We start from the raw sequence: 16,272 nt of genomic DNA on the forward strand, positions 1-16,272 counted from the left end.
CATGCGCTGCTGATGTCACCAACTGCATGCAGTGTGAATATCTCCTAAACCGTGCAAGTTTAGGAGATATTCATACCTATAGGAAGGCCTTAGGATAGGCTTACCCGTAGGCAGGGGCGGACTGACCATTCAGCCACTCGGGCACTGCCAGAGGGCCCTGGGCCACTAGGGGGCTTCATCAGGGTTACCAGCCTCAGTAAAACCAGGGACAGTATGTAAAAATCTGTGTTTTTTTTTTACATCTGTCTCTGAAATATCCCTTACCGACATCCTTTTGGTCTAAAATTCCTGAGATTATAGCTGCCCCACCTCTCCAGTACCTTCTCAGCCAATAGAAACATGTCTGTGTATATTGTGTGTGTGTGTATACTATGTGGCCACATAATCTCTTATTTCCTGGGGGCCCCATAATCTCCTATTGCCCGGGGACCCCATGAGTTGTCAGTCCACCCCTGGGCCGTATGTACAAGTAAAAAAAAAAAAAAAAACATTACTACCACTTTAAGCTAGTCTCTTTGATCTGTTTTATTGAGAAATATAAAAATAACTAAAATCGTCTTTTTTTGTATCTCTCACAGGTGCTGCCCTGACAACTGGTTATATCATCATTTTAGCAGTTATCAGTCATTTGATTTGTTCATGAATGCTAATGGATGAGGTGTAATATTCCTGTAGAAAATGATGGCGCCAAATCTACAGCTTATCATATACGTAGATTGGATATTTATAAGATTTGTTCATACATGCTTAAGGACAAATCTGAGAGATCCACAAGTCCTTTGCCTAAGGTGAAGGCCCATATTGCACAGTATGGTGGCTAAATGCACTGCTCTGATCACCGGAAGTGGCAGTGCCCAATGTTTATTATCTGATTTGGTGCTGGCATTATAATAAAGTGAGGTGTTTGTTTTGATCACGATGTTCTTATTCACCAATTTGGATGCCATTTTCTAAAGACTGCTATGGATAATATTTTTAACAAGTAATTAACAGTTTTATTATTTTTTTTCATTCATTGCCCCTCTTTGTAGCTCTGTGTCTAAATATTTGAGTTTCAGAGCCAATTTTTTTTAGAAATGTATAAACGAAGGTATCTCAGTTATACCGACAGCTTGTGTCGATAGTGACTCAAATTTACCAATAGGGTATCACTTGAACTCCAAACTTTCTGCATTGAATAAAACCTATGCAGAAGAATATTTGGTGGACAATCCATTAATGCTGACATTATAAAATAAGAATAGAAAAAACATTTTTAGGTTCTACATTTACCCTTTTGCAGTCTGTTGCTCTTTTCTCATTTTAGTTTAGATGCAGCATAAAGCTTAAAGTGGGTGTAAACCTTCACATATACCCAGTGAAGAGACTGCCCTCAGGTAATACACAGAGATTAAACAAATCCTCCTACATACGTTGTACCTGTCTATCTGCAGCCTTTTCTTCTCTACATCTGTTAAAAGTGCTGAAATATAAATGTCTGAGGATTCAGAAAAAATGGGGTGGAGAGCTGAACACTCTGCAGAGCTCAGTGAGGAGAGTTCTGGTAGTTGATTGGAGGGAAGGGACACACCCCCCTCCTAAGCACAGGAGCAGAGCTGAGGCTGTCAATCAACTGTAGGTTCCTTCCCTGTCACCAATTTTGTCTTGGTGTTGGGAAAACTTGTCAGAAATGATTCTTGCCAATAGCAGAGGAACTATACAGCAGACAAAAGTAACACTTAGTACACACTATAGAGCAGTGATGGCGACCCTTGGCACCCCAGATGTTTTGAAACTACATTTCCCATGATGCTCCACTACACTGTAGAGTGCATGAACATCATGAGAAATGTAGTTCCAAAACATCTGGGGTGCCAAGGTTCACAATCACTGCTGTAGAGGTATATGCTTTGTTCATATTTCATGTCTGAGGATTACAACCACTTCACTTTCCAGAAACATTAAATACTCCAAGTTAGTGCACTGAGTTCATCAACCTTGCATTTATTATACTATTTAAAGTATTATATGCACATATGCACTATTCAGTAAAGCTGACCATACACTGATTGAAATTCAGACAGTTCAGCAGGGACCGCGCAGAATTTTGTTCAGTGTGTGCCCGTTCCTGCTCAGGCAAGGGTTGGCAGGGGAATCTGTTAGTGTTGTATTGTTCAGTGCACTGCCAAAATTCACATTTCCCTTGCCACCCTGGCCATATAAACAAATGGCACCAGATTTTCTCATCCAATCTTTGTTAGAAAGCAAAAGATCAAAGTTCAGATGTACCCCTCCTTCAGTAGATATCATAGTATCTAAAGCAGGGGCATATTATGTGTAGCACTGCCCGAATAGGGATTGCTGTGTGTCAACTTCCCTGGGCTTCCCCTGATTTTCTTGCGTCCAGATACTAGGTGTTTTCACACAACCAACCATACTCTCATCCACTCGTTATCCAATAACCAATCCAGGGTGCTTGGTTTTTTTGTATTTATTATTGGAACTTGGATGGGAGAAGGGAATAGTGGGATACTCCAACAGGAACTATTTACACATGAGAACAACTCTCACTTTGCCTTACCAGGCACCAGGTTGAATGTGGTAGCGGACTCTCTGCTATACCATACTGCACTCGTATGGGAGAGCTTAGCCTAAGCCCAGCCCAAAAAAATTGTAATAAATATTAAAAACCGAAATTGAAAAAAAAAAGTAAAAAATAATAATAAACAAAATAAAACAACCACTGAAACCGTTCCTCCCACCCCCCCCCCCCCACCCCCCCACCCATACACTCCACACTCCTCTCCTGCACATACTACCCACTGCCATACACTCCACACTCCTCTCCTGAACATAATACCCACCACCATACACTCCACACTCCTCTCCTGCACATACTACCCACCACCATACACTCCACACTCCTCTCCTGCACATACTACCCACCGCCATACACTCCACACTCCTCTCCTGCACATGCTACCCATCGCCATACACTCCACACTCCTCTCCTGCACATGCTAATCACCGCCATACACTCCACACTCCTCTCCTGCACATACTACCCACCGCCATACACTCCACACTCCTCTCCTGCACATACTACCCACCGCCATACACTCCACACTCCTCTCCTGCACATACTACCCACCGCCATACACTCCACACTTCACTCTTGCACATAATACCCACCTCCATACAGTTCGCACTCCTCTTCAGCACATACTACCCACATCAGCACTCGCAAGGCATTGGCTGCGAGTGCTGATTAGATGATGGTTTTCCAGCATGCTCGTTTAAAAGAAACCAGTTGAGGAGCTGTACACTTGGGCCGCAGGTGGCTAGGAATGAAGAGAAATATTCCAATGAGGTCATTTGTTTCAGGGATAAGTGTCTTAAGACCAGTATACACTGCAAGTTTTTTTTGTTCAATCCAGCGAATGAAGAAAAAAAACCTGACAGATCGCCATACCAACACTATGCTTTCTCTCTGAATCAGGAACTACCATGTTTCCCTGAAAGTAAGACCTACCCTGAAAATAACACCTACTGTGATTTTCAGGGTGGGCTGCAATATAAGCCCTACCCCGAAAATAAGCCCTAGTTTAAAGTGACTGTAAACTGCCTAAATCCTCTCTATTACAGTATTACATAATGTAAAAGGTGTGTGTTTCTGTAATATAATTGAGTCAAACACCTTTTAATAGCGCAGCTTGGCACTCAGCAGATCTCCCGGTGCTCTCCTCCTCTTCTCCCAGCTGTCAGTGGGGGATTTCGCGCCCTCCTCCCACCTCAGTGCTCAGAGCAGGGATGACCACTCAGGTGGGTCACGGAAGCGCCGAGCGGTGCTCAGCTGATCCCCCGCTGCTCTGCTCCTCTTCTGCCAGCTGTCAGCGGGGGATCTTGGGTCCCCCTCCATCTGCAGTGCTCGTGGCGGAGAAGACCGCTCAGGGGGCTCATGGAGAAGGTATGTGACACAATTAGATTACAGTAACACACACCTTTTACATTGTATATTACAGTAATAGAGAGGATTCTAGCTTTTCACAAGCACTTTTACTCACTGGGGATTTCTAACAGGCAGAGAGGGAGAGGGGGACAGAAGACAGTACAATAAATGGCAAGCCCTACCCTGAAAAAAAGCCCTACTGTGTTTTTGGTTGCCAAAATGAATATAAGACCCATGCTTATTACCGGGTAAACAATGTATTCCCTACTGTCCCTAACAGGTGGAGTACTTCTCCTTATACTACTCCCTTGCCTCTGCCTGACCCCAGATGGTTGCTAGAACCACATGGGGTGGCAGCATCCAATAGGAGAACTCTGCCAGTCACCCAAGGAAACCCAACCAGCCTGTTGGATTTTTGGTATGCGATTACTGCCAGTGGCTATATCCGCTAGCAGTAATCATTGTGTTCTACTGACAAGGAAAGCTCCCTGTGCCCCCATGATTGCAGGAAAGAAAATTTAATCATTTATGGCTTGCCTTGGGCCTGCTGTACCTTTTATTGTAAGTGTATAATCAGGTTAATCAGCATAACTATGTAAATTTTACATCCGTATGCTATACTTGTATACATGCTATACATATTTGGTTCACTTTATGAGGAACAACATAATGAAAAATACTTTCTCACTTAGGTAGCCAAAAAGAATTTCAAAGTCAGCATAATAAAGTCACAAAATGATCCTACAGATAAGTGAATAGGTAGAACAGCCGTGAACAGCTGATTGTCGAATGACCTAGCATCTGTTTTGTTGCTTTATATGAGACCTTTACCCAAGAGATTGTATGAAACAGGAAAGCTTTCCCAGGTGACCATGCTTTCTCCACAACATAATGTTTTCAATTTGATACGTAATAATTACCATGTTCTGGTGACATACTTTATTCTTATATCAGGTTGGTCTACTCTACATATTTGATTTGGTGCAATTAAACAGATTTATTTAGGCCCAAGGAAAGAAAACAAGAGCAAAAAAGATAACATCCATGGTGATGTATCAGAATTCGTGTTGGACGTTTTCATAGAATTAAAGCATAAACCTGATTGTCTTCTGTTGACAATATATAATTTGTTCTGATCTTCCTTTCTCCAGTTTTCATATTTTCTATTATTTGCCCAGTATCCAAGTACAGCCAAACTAGATCAACTAGAGAAAATCAATAGACATGGGCGCCGTCAAAAAGTTAGTTTAGTTTCGTTCCGTACGAAAAAAAATCAGATTTTATAATTTGTGCACGAAATTCAATTCGGATTCGTACTAAATAAGAATTTTTGTTAGATTTGTAAACTTTTCGTTAAAATAACGAAAGTTCATTATGATGAATTTATCATTATGAGGGGTTCCCACCATCCCTGTGCTGTGCTGACTTCTTGGGTTTTTAACTTTTAGGTTTGTTAACTTTTCGTAACAATTACAAATGTTCGTTATGATGAATTTATCATTATGAGGGGTTCCCACCATCCCTGTGCTGTGCTGATTTCCTCTGATTGGTGAACAAAGCACCAGTCATGTTTCTGTTAATTTGGATCCAAAATTCATTATTTTGTATGAAATTCGTAAGAATAGAAATTGCCATAGGGTTCCTACCATCCCTGTGCTGACTTCCTGGGGTTTATACTTTTAGGTTCATTAACTTTTCGTAACAATTACAAAATTTTCGTTATGATGAGTTTATCATTATGAGGGGCTCCCACCATCCCTGTGCTGTGCTGACTTTCTGGGTTTTTAACTTTTAGGTTCATTAACTTTTTGTTAATTACAAATTTTCGTTATGAATTTGGATCTGAAATTCGTAAACAAAATTTCGTATTTCGTACGGAATTGGCATGCATAAAAATTTGTATATCGGATTTGTACAAATGTACAAATTTCTGGAAATTAATACGAATTTTCATTTCGTACGAAACTAATCGCACATGTCTAAAAATCAACAAAGAGGAAAGGTGGAAAGAGAAAAAGCACCGATTTACATTCCATTTCATGTGAATGTATGGACATATGAACACCTTCAAGGGAATATTCTGGGTCCCATAACCCTGAGGCATCCAAAGAGGTTTTCCGTATTGAAAGACCATGCTACTATAATTCTTCAATGAATTGACTTTCTCTCATTTTAATGAACCATGTTTCACTTACACCTTATATCTTTTGGAGAATCCTGTGTCAAATAGCCTATACTCAGCATCAACCCGCTTGTAACATGTCTCATCCTGCTGCAGCTGTGAAAATGTAACTCTACATTTACTCTTTATATACTCTTTATATCTACTATATCTATTTTTCTTTATGAAAAATGTATGAAAATTAATGAAAACTCTAATGGAGCGTACACACGATCGGAATTCTCGTCGGAAAAAGCTCTGATGGTTTTCCCAGCGGAATTCGGCTCAAGCTGTCTTGCCTACACACGGTCACATCAAATTCTGATCGTTTATAACGCGGTGACGCACAACATGTACGACGGGACTTGAAAAAGGAAGTTCACTAGCCAGTAGCCAATAGCTTCTGTTTCGTAGTTGAATCTGAGCATGCATGATTTTTGGCGTGTCGGAAATGCATACACGCGATCAGAATTACCGATAGAAAGTTTTTCCGACTGGAAAATTGAGAACATGCTATCAATTTTTGGCTGGCGGAAATTCGGACAGCTAAATTCCGATGGAGCATACACACGGTCGCATTTTCCGATGAAAAGCTCTCATCTGTCTTTTTCTTGCCGGAATTCCGATCGTGTGTACGTGGCATAACAGATATTATGAGACACCCTTCTATGACCAGAACATCTCGGTTGAAATTAGAATATGCTGAGTAGGGATGAGCTTCGTGTTCGAGTCGAACATACGTTCGACTCGAACATCGGCTGTTCGCCCGTTCGGCAAAGTCCGAACATTTTGGTCCGTTCGCGCCAAATTCGTGTGGCGCTCACGGCCCACAATGCACTGCGATGACGCAGTGCATTGCTGGCTCATGATTGGCCAAGCATGCACTGTGACCCCGCATGCTTGGCCAATCGCAGCGCCAGCAGCAAGGAGAGCCATGATTGGCCACAGGCAGGATGCCTGTGGCCAATCATAGCTCAGGCTGTGTAGTGCACGCCCCACACTATATAAGGCCGCCAGCGCGGCGGCCTTGTGTAGTGTGTTGGTGTCTGAAGCAGTGGGTGTTCTGTGTACCTTCAACACAGTACACACCGATCGTTTTCGGACGATTTTCGATCTTGCTGTTGTGTAGTGGTTGTTGTCTGTGTGCCCTGACCGCAGTATACACCGCTATATTCACCTCACCTATATAGCTAGTGATCTATCTTTTATAATAGAGCTTGCAGTCAGTAGTGTTAGGAGCTAGTGTGTGCTGTCTGCGTGCTCTGTACCCAGTACATACCGCTATATCCACCTACAAAGCTCTTCTCTATTTGAGCCCACTTGCCATCTGCAGGAGTTATTGGAAGTTGTGTGTGCCTCCAGCACAGCACAGTATACATCTGTATATACCCCTTTATCTCTGGTGTTCTATAATAAAGGCATCTGCAGGAGTTAGTGGGTGTTGTGTGCCTCTAGCACAATATACACTACCCAACTGCTTTTTTACCCAACTCCCTTCAGGCCATTACCATGTCTGGAAGGCCAGCAAGGAGAGGCAGACAGGCGCGAGCCGATAAAAGAGGGCAAGCAGGCTCTGTGTCTAGAGACAACAGTGCTGGTCGTGGACGCGGTGCATTGTCATCAGCACGTGGCCATGGGACACGCTTGCCCTTCTTTTCGGCAGCTGGACATGTTGAACCGCAACATGCCAACGACTTGGTAGAGTGGATGACCAAGCCCTCTTCATCCTCCTCATCCTCTCTCACCCAGTCTCAGGGTACTAGCAAAGCAGCTGCCAACGCATCGTCTTCCCTCCTCTCAATGTCATCATCAGTGACTCCTTCCCTAGACCCACCACGTCCTCCTGAGGAGTCTCCTGAATTCTTTGAGCACAGTGTTGGGTACATGCTCCAGGAGGATGCCCAGTGTTTTGTAGCCTCTGATGATGACACTCAGCTAGAGGAAGGCAGTAGCGTGAATGCAGAGAGAGAGGATGCTCAAGAAGGACAGCAATCTGACAGTCATGTTCCACAAGCTGCAGCATACTGCCAGGTTTGCTACAGCGATGAAGAGGGAGGGGATGATGAGGGCACTGACTCCACGTGGGTGCCTGGTAGGAGAGAGGAGGAGGAGGCACATGTCCAACGAGGGGGCAGCACACCGACTGAATCACACTGCAGAGCTGAATCACACCGCTGCCTCTGCACGTTATGCTAAAAGTTCTTTGGTGTGGGCCTTTTTTGAGACGAGTGCATCAGATCGCACCACTGCTATTTGCAACATATGTCTCAAGCGTATCTCGCGTGGCCAAAACATCAGCCGCTTGGGCACCACATGCTTGACCAGACATATGTTGACCTGCCATGCAGCTCGTTGGCAAGCGTACCTCAAAGACCCACACCAAAGAACAAAGCGGCCCTCTCCTTGCTCCTCATCAGCTGGCATCTCCAACCCCACTAGACCTTCAGTCCTCTCTGAAACCTGCTCTGAGAGGAATGAAGGTGTAGAATTAGGTGTGTCACAGCCAAATGTTTCCGGGCACTCTGCTAGCAGTACACCCACGTCCGATTATAGCAGGCAAATGTCCCTGCCCCAGCTGCTGGACCGGCGAAAGAAGTTCACTCCCAGCCATCCACATGCCCAGCGGTTGAATGCTAGCTTGGCTAAATTGCTAGCACTTCAACTGCTGCCTTTTCAGTTGGTAGACTCGGCCCCTTCCGTGAGTTTGTACAATGTGCGGTTCCTCGGTGGCAGGTCCCCAAACGCAACTTTTTCTCACGGAAGGCTATTCCGGCTCTCTACCGGCATGTGGAAGGCAATGTCCTTGCCTCGCTGGACAGGGCGGTCAGCGGTAAGGTGCATATTACCGCTGACTCATGGTCCAGCAGGCATGGACAGGGACGTTACCTGTCTTTCACGGCCCATTGGGTCACTCTTCTGGCAGCTGGGAAGGATGCAGGACAAGGTGCAGTAGTGTTGGAGGTTGTTCCCCCACCATGCCTCCAAAATGCTACTATTGGTTGTGACACACCTCTCTCCTCCACCCCCTCCTCTTCTTCTTCCTCCATGGCCTCTTCCAGTGCTCTGTCCTCAGAACCAGCGGTGCTCCGTAGGCGTTCCAGGGGCTACGCAAGTACGCAGGCAAAACGATGCCATGCCGTGCTTGCGCTGGTTTGTTTGGGGGCCAGGAGCCACACTGGGGCGGATGTTTTGTCAGCTCTGCAGGGGCAGGCCGAGAGGTGGTTTACGCCACGCCAGCTTAAGCCAGGAATGGTGTTTTGCGACAATGGCACCAACCTCCTCCCTGCCCTCCGACAGGGACAACTGACCCATGTGCCCTGTGTAGCTCACGTCCTTAACCTGGTGGTGCAGCGGTTCTTGGGCAGGTACCCCGGCTTACAGGATGTCCTGAAGCAGGCCAGGAAAGTCTGTGTGTATTTCCGCCGATCATTTAATGCCTGTGCTCGGCTGGCTGAGCTCCAAAAGGAGTTGAACCTGCCCAAGAACCGCCTTATATGTGACATGCCCACCAGGTGGAACTCAACGTTGGCCATGCTGCAGCGGCTGCACATGCAGCAGAGGGTCATCAATGAGTACCTGTGCGACTACGGCACCAGGACAGGGTCAGGGGAGCTTGGATTTTTCTCACCACGCCAGTGGGGCATGATCAGGGATGCATGCACTGTCCTGTCACCGTTTGAGGAGGCCACAAGGATGGTGAGCAGTGACAGTGCATGCATCAGTGACACTGTACCTCTTGTCCACCTCTTGGAGCATACGCTGCGTGGAATAATGGACAGGGCACTTGAGGCAGAACAGAGGCAGGAAGAGGAGGACTTCCTTGCCTCTCAAGGCCCCCTTTATCCAGACAGTGTTCCTGCTGGGCCACCCATCACACAGGAAGAGGATGAGGAGGAGGAAGAGGAGGAGGAGGATGATTGTGTCAGCATGGAGGTGGAGGCTGGCACTCAGCATCAGCAGCAGCAGCAGCAGCAGTCTTGTAGGGATGATTTACAGTCCCAAGAAACACGTGGACTTGTACGTGGCTGGGAGGAGGTAGCTCCGGATCATGTTGTCCTTAGTGACCCAGAGGACTCCGGACTGAATGCCTCAGCTAACCTACGCTGCATGGCCTCCCTGATCCTGCAAAGCCTGCGGAAGGATCCTCGTATTCTTCGGATCAAGGAGAGGGACCATTACTGGCTGGCCACTCTCCTTGATCCACGGTACAAGGGTAAGGTTGCCGACCTTATCTTGCCATCGCAGAGGGAGCAGAGGATGAGACATCTCCGGGAGGCCTTGCAGAAAGGTCTGTGCAACGTGTTCCCAGAGACTGGGAGGTTACAAACTCCTGGTCCTGGACAACGTGTTGCTGAGGCATCGGTCAGAAGGAGCGGTGGAGAAGGTGGCCGTCTGACTGATGCTTTCAGACAATTTTTTAGTCCGCAGCCCCAAGGTATGATCGGTTCCAGCAACCATCGCCAGCGTCTGATTTACATGGTGCAGGAATACCTAGGGGCAAGGTCAGACTTGGACACCTTTCCCACCGAAAATCCTCTGGCTTACTGGGTTGAGGATGGATCACTGGCCAGAGCTTGCACAGTATGCAATTGAGCTACTGGCCTGTCCTGCATCCAGCGTTCTTTAGGAACGCACCTTCAGTGCTGCTGGTGGCTTTGTTACCGATCACAGGGTGCGGCTGTCTACCGAATCAGTTGATCGACTGACCTTCATCAAGATGAATCAGTCTTGGGTCACCCACAGCTACCAAGCACCTGAAGCTGATGTAACCGAATAATTTTTTTTTAAATATCACATCCCTTCAAGACTGCCTATGCTGATGCTGAGTGACTGTCCTGTTATGTTGATTGTCTATCCTCTTCCTCCTCCGATGATATGTTGGAAGAACATTTCTGTTTCTGGGTGATGCCATCAGCCCAATTTTTCTGCCCCTGTTTAACAGGGGCGTTTAAGTACAATTTTTGATGCAATGCTTTGCAGCAGGGCTAATTCCTGCAATAAAACAAGAGTATATGGGAGAGGTTGCAGTGTTGTGGGACCAGCACCAGTGCCTAAGGCCCAATTTTTCTGCCCCTGTTTAACAGGGGTGTTTAATTACAATTTTTGATGCAATGCTTTGCAGCAGGGCTAATTCCTGCAATAAAACTAGAGTATATGGGAGAGGTTGCAGTGTCGTGGCACCAGCACCAGTGCCTAAGGCCCAATTTTTCTGCCCCTGTTTAACAGGGACATGTAATTACAATTCTTGATATAATATTTCACAGGAGGGCCCGTTCCTGTGCCCACCCAGAGTAACTGTGAGGACTTATAGTGTTGTGGCACCAGCACCACAACCACCAAAGGTCAATTTTTCTACCACTGTTCAACAATGGCATGTAATTACAATTCTTGATATAATCGTTCACAGCAGGGCGCTCCAGCGCCCACCAAGAGTCACTTTGAGGGCTTACAATGTTGCGGCAAAACCAACACCTTGTTCCGCCATTTCTGCAGAGCATATAGGGCAGGCCCCTACTTTCAAACATCCAACTTACAAACATCTCCTACTTGCAAACGGAAGGAGACAACAGCAAGAGAGATGAAAAAAGATGGACGACAAAACAAATTATACAGGGGTGATAACCCTTCCCTATGTTTTCCAAAAAGCTTAAAAAATTTTTTTTTGATTGGAGCTACACTTTAAAAATGTACCAGTTGAAAATTACAAACAGATTCAACTTAACACAACAAACCTACACAGTCCCTGTCTTGTTTGCACCGCCTGTATACTGCTGTTCTGAGTATATAGGGCCTGGGGGTCACACGCATTTCCTTTTTTTAATATGGGTACGGGGTTCCCCTTAATATGCGTACCAGACCCAAAGGGGCTGGTAATGGGCAGGGAGGGCTACCCATGCCATTTTTCTCAATGATTTTCAACCATATTGCAGGAACCAGATATAACATTAAAACCGCAAGCAGCTTTAAATGACGTTATTTCTGTTAAATGTCATTTTGTGCAGGGACTGTTCTAAACACGGGAAACACGTGGCACTTCACAGGCATACTACAGACACCCCCCAGGCACCATATTTAAAGGAATATTTCACTTTTTTTTTCAACTTTAATCGTCATTAAAATCAGTGCTCCCGCCAAAATGGCCGTTTTTAAAACTTTTTTTTGCATTGACCCATGTCCCCTGGGGCAGGAGCCAGGTCCCCAAACCCTTTTTAGGACAGTATCTTGCATATTAGCCGTTAAAATTAGCACTTTTAATTTCGAACGTTCGAGTCCCATAGACTTCAATGGGGTTCTAACGTTCGTACGAATTTGGGGTCCGTTCGAAAGTTCTGGTGCGAACCGAACCGGGGGGTGTTCGGCTCATCCCTAATGCTGAGATATCACCACTAAAGTCCTGATGGGCTGCTGGGGAAGCTGAATAATCACTGTAGTAGTTTAGCGCTACTACAGTGATAGCCCCAAATTTCCAGGTTCTGTGTGAGAGGCTGCCATTCTGCACATTGGTCACAGGGACTCACTTGCTTGGCATCAACGCCTGATATAGAATACCTTGCAATTTTTTTAGTGAATACAAGGCATTCTCTAATTAGACCACGTGGAAAGGAGGGGTGGTGATGTAATGATCTCAACTTCATCCAATCAGAGTATGTCCTGTATTCATTGAAAAAATGACATGGCATTCTATAAATGGTGGCGAATTCACAGCGGGCGAACGAGAACCCCAGCAAGACCCAGAAGTTTGTGGTTATCACTACTGCAGTGATTTTCATAATACATACTGCCAAGTTGAACTAATATAATTATATAATATGATGAAGTAACCCTGGGGCTATCTTAAAAGAAATTTAAAAAACTAAATTAGAATTCTGGGATTAAAATACTGAATTCTAAGGGGTTGATTTACTAAAGGCAAATAGACTGTGCACTTTGCACTTTGCAGTTGCCTTCTGCAAGAGAAGGTGCTCCAGAGCATAGTAAATGAGGTAAAGATTCACTTTGAAAAGAGTACCCAATCACATGCAAGGGAAATTTAAACAAAAACAGCATTTTTGATTAGATGATGGAAGTCAGCAGAGCATCTGCTCATTTACCAAGCTCTGGAGCACCTACACTTGCAGAGTGCAAATGCACTATGCAAAGTGCCCAGTCTTTTTGTCTTTAGTAAATCAATCCCTGAGTTTCAAAGTCAGAATTCTGAATTTATAAATGCAGGCTCTATTAGAAGGGTATAAGATTATAGGACCAATGAGCAAGAGTGTAATACCACCCACCTGCTACACTGACCATCATTCTGCAGGCAGACTTTGTAGGCTCTGTAAAGCCGGGTATAAATGGGCCTAATTTCGGGAGACATTTGCAGGTTAAAAAAAAAAAAACGGGCAACATTTAGCCCATGTGTTTGCCAGTTGTGCATGTTGAAAAACCAATAGCTGACCAACCTCCGATCAGCTCTCTCAGCCAACATCAGAGAGCGCAGAACACAATAGCTTAGTGGGGGAGATAGCTGTACTAACTTGGCATAGTTAGTATAGCAGCTCTGACCGAAGCTGACAGTTTTTTTCCCCATTCAACCTGCTGGGTTGAACTAATAGTGTGTACCAGGCTTAAAATCTTTGTCTTTTGTTATCTTTAAGTAGATAGACATGTATGCATGTGAATTTGAAACTCATGACAAAAAAACAGTTGGAGTGAAACATTCCTAATGGTGACAAAGAGACTTTAAGGCTTTGTACTTAAGGGACAAACACAATCACTTTCCATAAAAGATATAACATTTTATTGCAACATATACAAGTGTTTTAAAAAGATCTGGCCTTTATGACCATAAATGCTTCCATAATGTAGCAAAACATTAAAACCATAAAGGGTTCTGCATAAATACAACACTAAGGGGGTTATTTACTAAAGGCAAAGCCACTTTGCACTGCAAGTGCACTTGGAAGTAAAGTCGCTGTAGATCCGAGGGGGACATGCAAGGAAAATAAAAAACAGCATTTTAGCTTGCACATGATTGGATGATAAAATCAGCAGAGCTTCCACTCATTTCAGATCTACCCCTTAGATTTAGAGCGACTTCATTTCCAAGTGCACTTTCAGTGCAAAGTGGATTTGCCTTTTGTAAATAACCCCCTAAATGCTTGTATGTTCCTGCTGGCTTAGTCCAACACGTTTCACAGGGGTTTATTTACTAAAGGAAAATCCACTTTGCACTACAAGTGCACTAAAGCCGCGTACACACGTAGCCGTCTGTCCGACGTACTTAGTCTGGCGGACTTCCGCCAGACTGTCCGTCGCAATTTCCGAATGGGCTACTTGCCCACACACGGCACTTTTTCAGCGGACTAATATGGCGTACTAAGTCCGCCGTACTATCCGCCGTACTTTCGAAATGAACGGACTCGCCCACACACGCGGAGGAAAGTCCGCTCATTTCGAGCGCGTCTCCAGGTAGGCGGGGCCCGCGAAGGAGACGTCGCTGGCCCCGCCGCCTCATATGGACTTAAAGGGGAACCCCCAACGCCGAAAAAAATCGGCTTGGGGGTCCCCCCCAAGTCCACAACAGACCCTTGTCCGAGCACGCTACCCGGCCGGCCAGGAAAGGGGGGCGCCCCCCCCTCCTGAGCCGTACCAGGCCGCGTGCCCTCAACATGGGGGGTGCCTTGGGGAAGGGGGGGCCGCGCGGCCCCCCCACCCCAAAGCACCTTGTCCCCATGTTGATGAGGACAAGGGCCTCTTCCCGACAACCCTGGCCGTTGGTTGTCGGGGTCTGCGGGCGGGGGGCTTATCGGAATCCGGGAGCCCCCTTTTCCTGGCCGGCCGGGTAGCGTGCTCGGACAAGGGTCTGTTGTGGACTTTTTTCGGCGTTGGGGATCCTCTTTAATTCCATACCAGGCGGCGGGGCCAGCGACGTCTCCTTCGCGGGCCCCGCCTACCTGGAGACCCGCTCGAAATGAGCGGACTTTTCTCCGGACGGGCTGGCACACACACACGGCCGGATTGTCCGCCGAAATGCGAGTACGGCGGGCAGATTGGTGTGCAACACGGCATTCTAAGTCCGCCGTACTTTCGGGTCAAAAAAGTATGCCGGAGGCTACACACGGGGGGATTGTTTGCCGGACTTTTCCACCGGATTGTTTGATCGTGTGTACGCGGCATTAGAAGTGCAGTCACTATAAATCTGATGAAAAAATCAGCAGAGCTTCCTCTCATTTCAGATCTTCCCCTCAGATCTACAGCGACCGCACTTCCAAGTGCACTTGTAGTGCAAAGTGGATTTGCCTTTCGTAAATCAACACCACAGTGTGGTCGCTGCTTCTTCAGGGACCTCACAGGAGCATCTACAATTAAAAATAGGCATAAAACAAAATAATCTCACAGAATATTAACATATAACATACATATACATATGTTATATGTTCCCCTGTCGTTGTCTGCTGTCCAGCCCGACTGTTACTTCTTGGAGGTTTTTCTCATTTTCACTGCTGACAAGCACTGCCAGGCACTCAGGCCACTCCATGTTCTCACAACACCTGTTCACTCCACCAGGAGGTGTAAGCCCTTGTACACATGGTCGGACATTCTGACAGAAAATGTCTGATCGGACCGTGTTGTCGGATAATCTGACCGCGTGTGGGCTTCATCTGACTTTTCCCGTCGGAATGACCGACCAACAAAGTTTGAGACCTGGATATAAAAAAATTCCGACAACATGATCCGATCGGACTTTGTCCGATTGTTTGTAAAGAATTCCGATCGGACAAAGTGCCACGCATGCTCAGATCAAATTCCTAGACCAAAGCTATTGGCTACTAGCCTGAACGTAGTCCCGTCGTAACTAAATAACGTCATCACGTTCCGAACGATCGGATTTTCCGACAACTTTGTCCGACCGTGTGTATGCAACACCAGTTTCAGACAAAATCCGTCGGAAAAAAATCTGACAGATTTTGTTGTCGGAATGTCCGACCGTGTGTACAAGGGCTTAGAGTGGCCTTCCCCATCAGTTCAGGCTTCTTCACCAGGTATGTGACAGCCCCTTCCAAAACCATAATCCCATTGTAGCAGATTCTGGGTAGTCCCAAGAGAATACTGCACATAGCCAATGTTATTAAGTACAGGAAGGAGCCACAGACCCCTAAAGACATAAGTGGCAGTGCCCCCCCTAACACTGCCCACATGCTAC

At 45.9% G+C, this 16,272-nt stretch overlaps 1 protein-coding gene across 2 annotated transcripts in view; it reads left to right on the plus strand.

The window, feature by feature from the left end:
- Positions 1-1,197, plus strand: part of OTOA (otoancorin) — a 187,691-nt gene extending 186,494 nt beyond the window's left edge. For both annotated transcript variants that reach the window (XM_077449009.1, XM_077449010.1), the window contains one exon: positions 579-1,197. In XM_077449009.1, coding sequence (XP_077305135.1) covers positions 579-643 — 65 coding nt within the window. In that variant the 3' untranslated portion in view covers positions 644-1,197. The remainder of the gene's footprint in view (positions 1-578) is intronic.
- Positions 1,198-16,272: the final 15,075 nt, after the last annotated feature.

The sequence above is a fragment of the Lithobates pipiens genome, unplaced genomic scaffold (genome assembly GCF_037356315.1).
Source record: "Lithobates pipiens isolate NorthernLeopardFrog02 unplaced genomic scaffold, aLitPip1_a1.2 Scaffold_22, whole genome shotgun sequence".
Taxonomy (NCBI): Eukaryota; Metazoa; Chordata; class Amphibia; order Anura; family Ranidae; genus Lithobates; species Lithobates pipiens.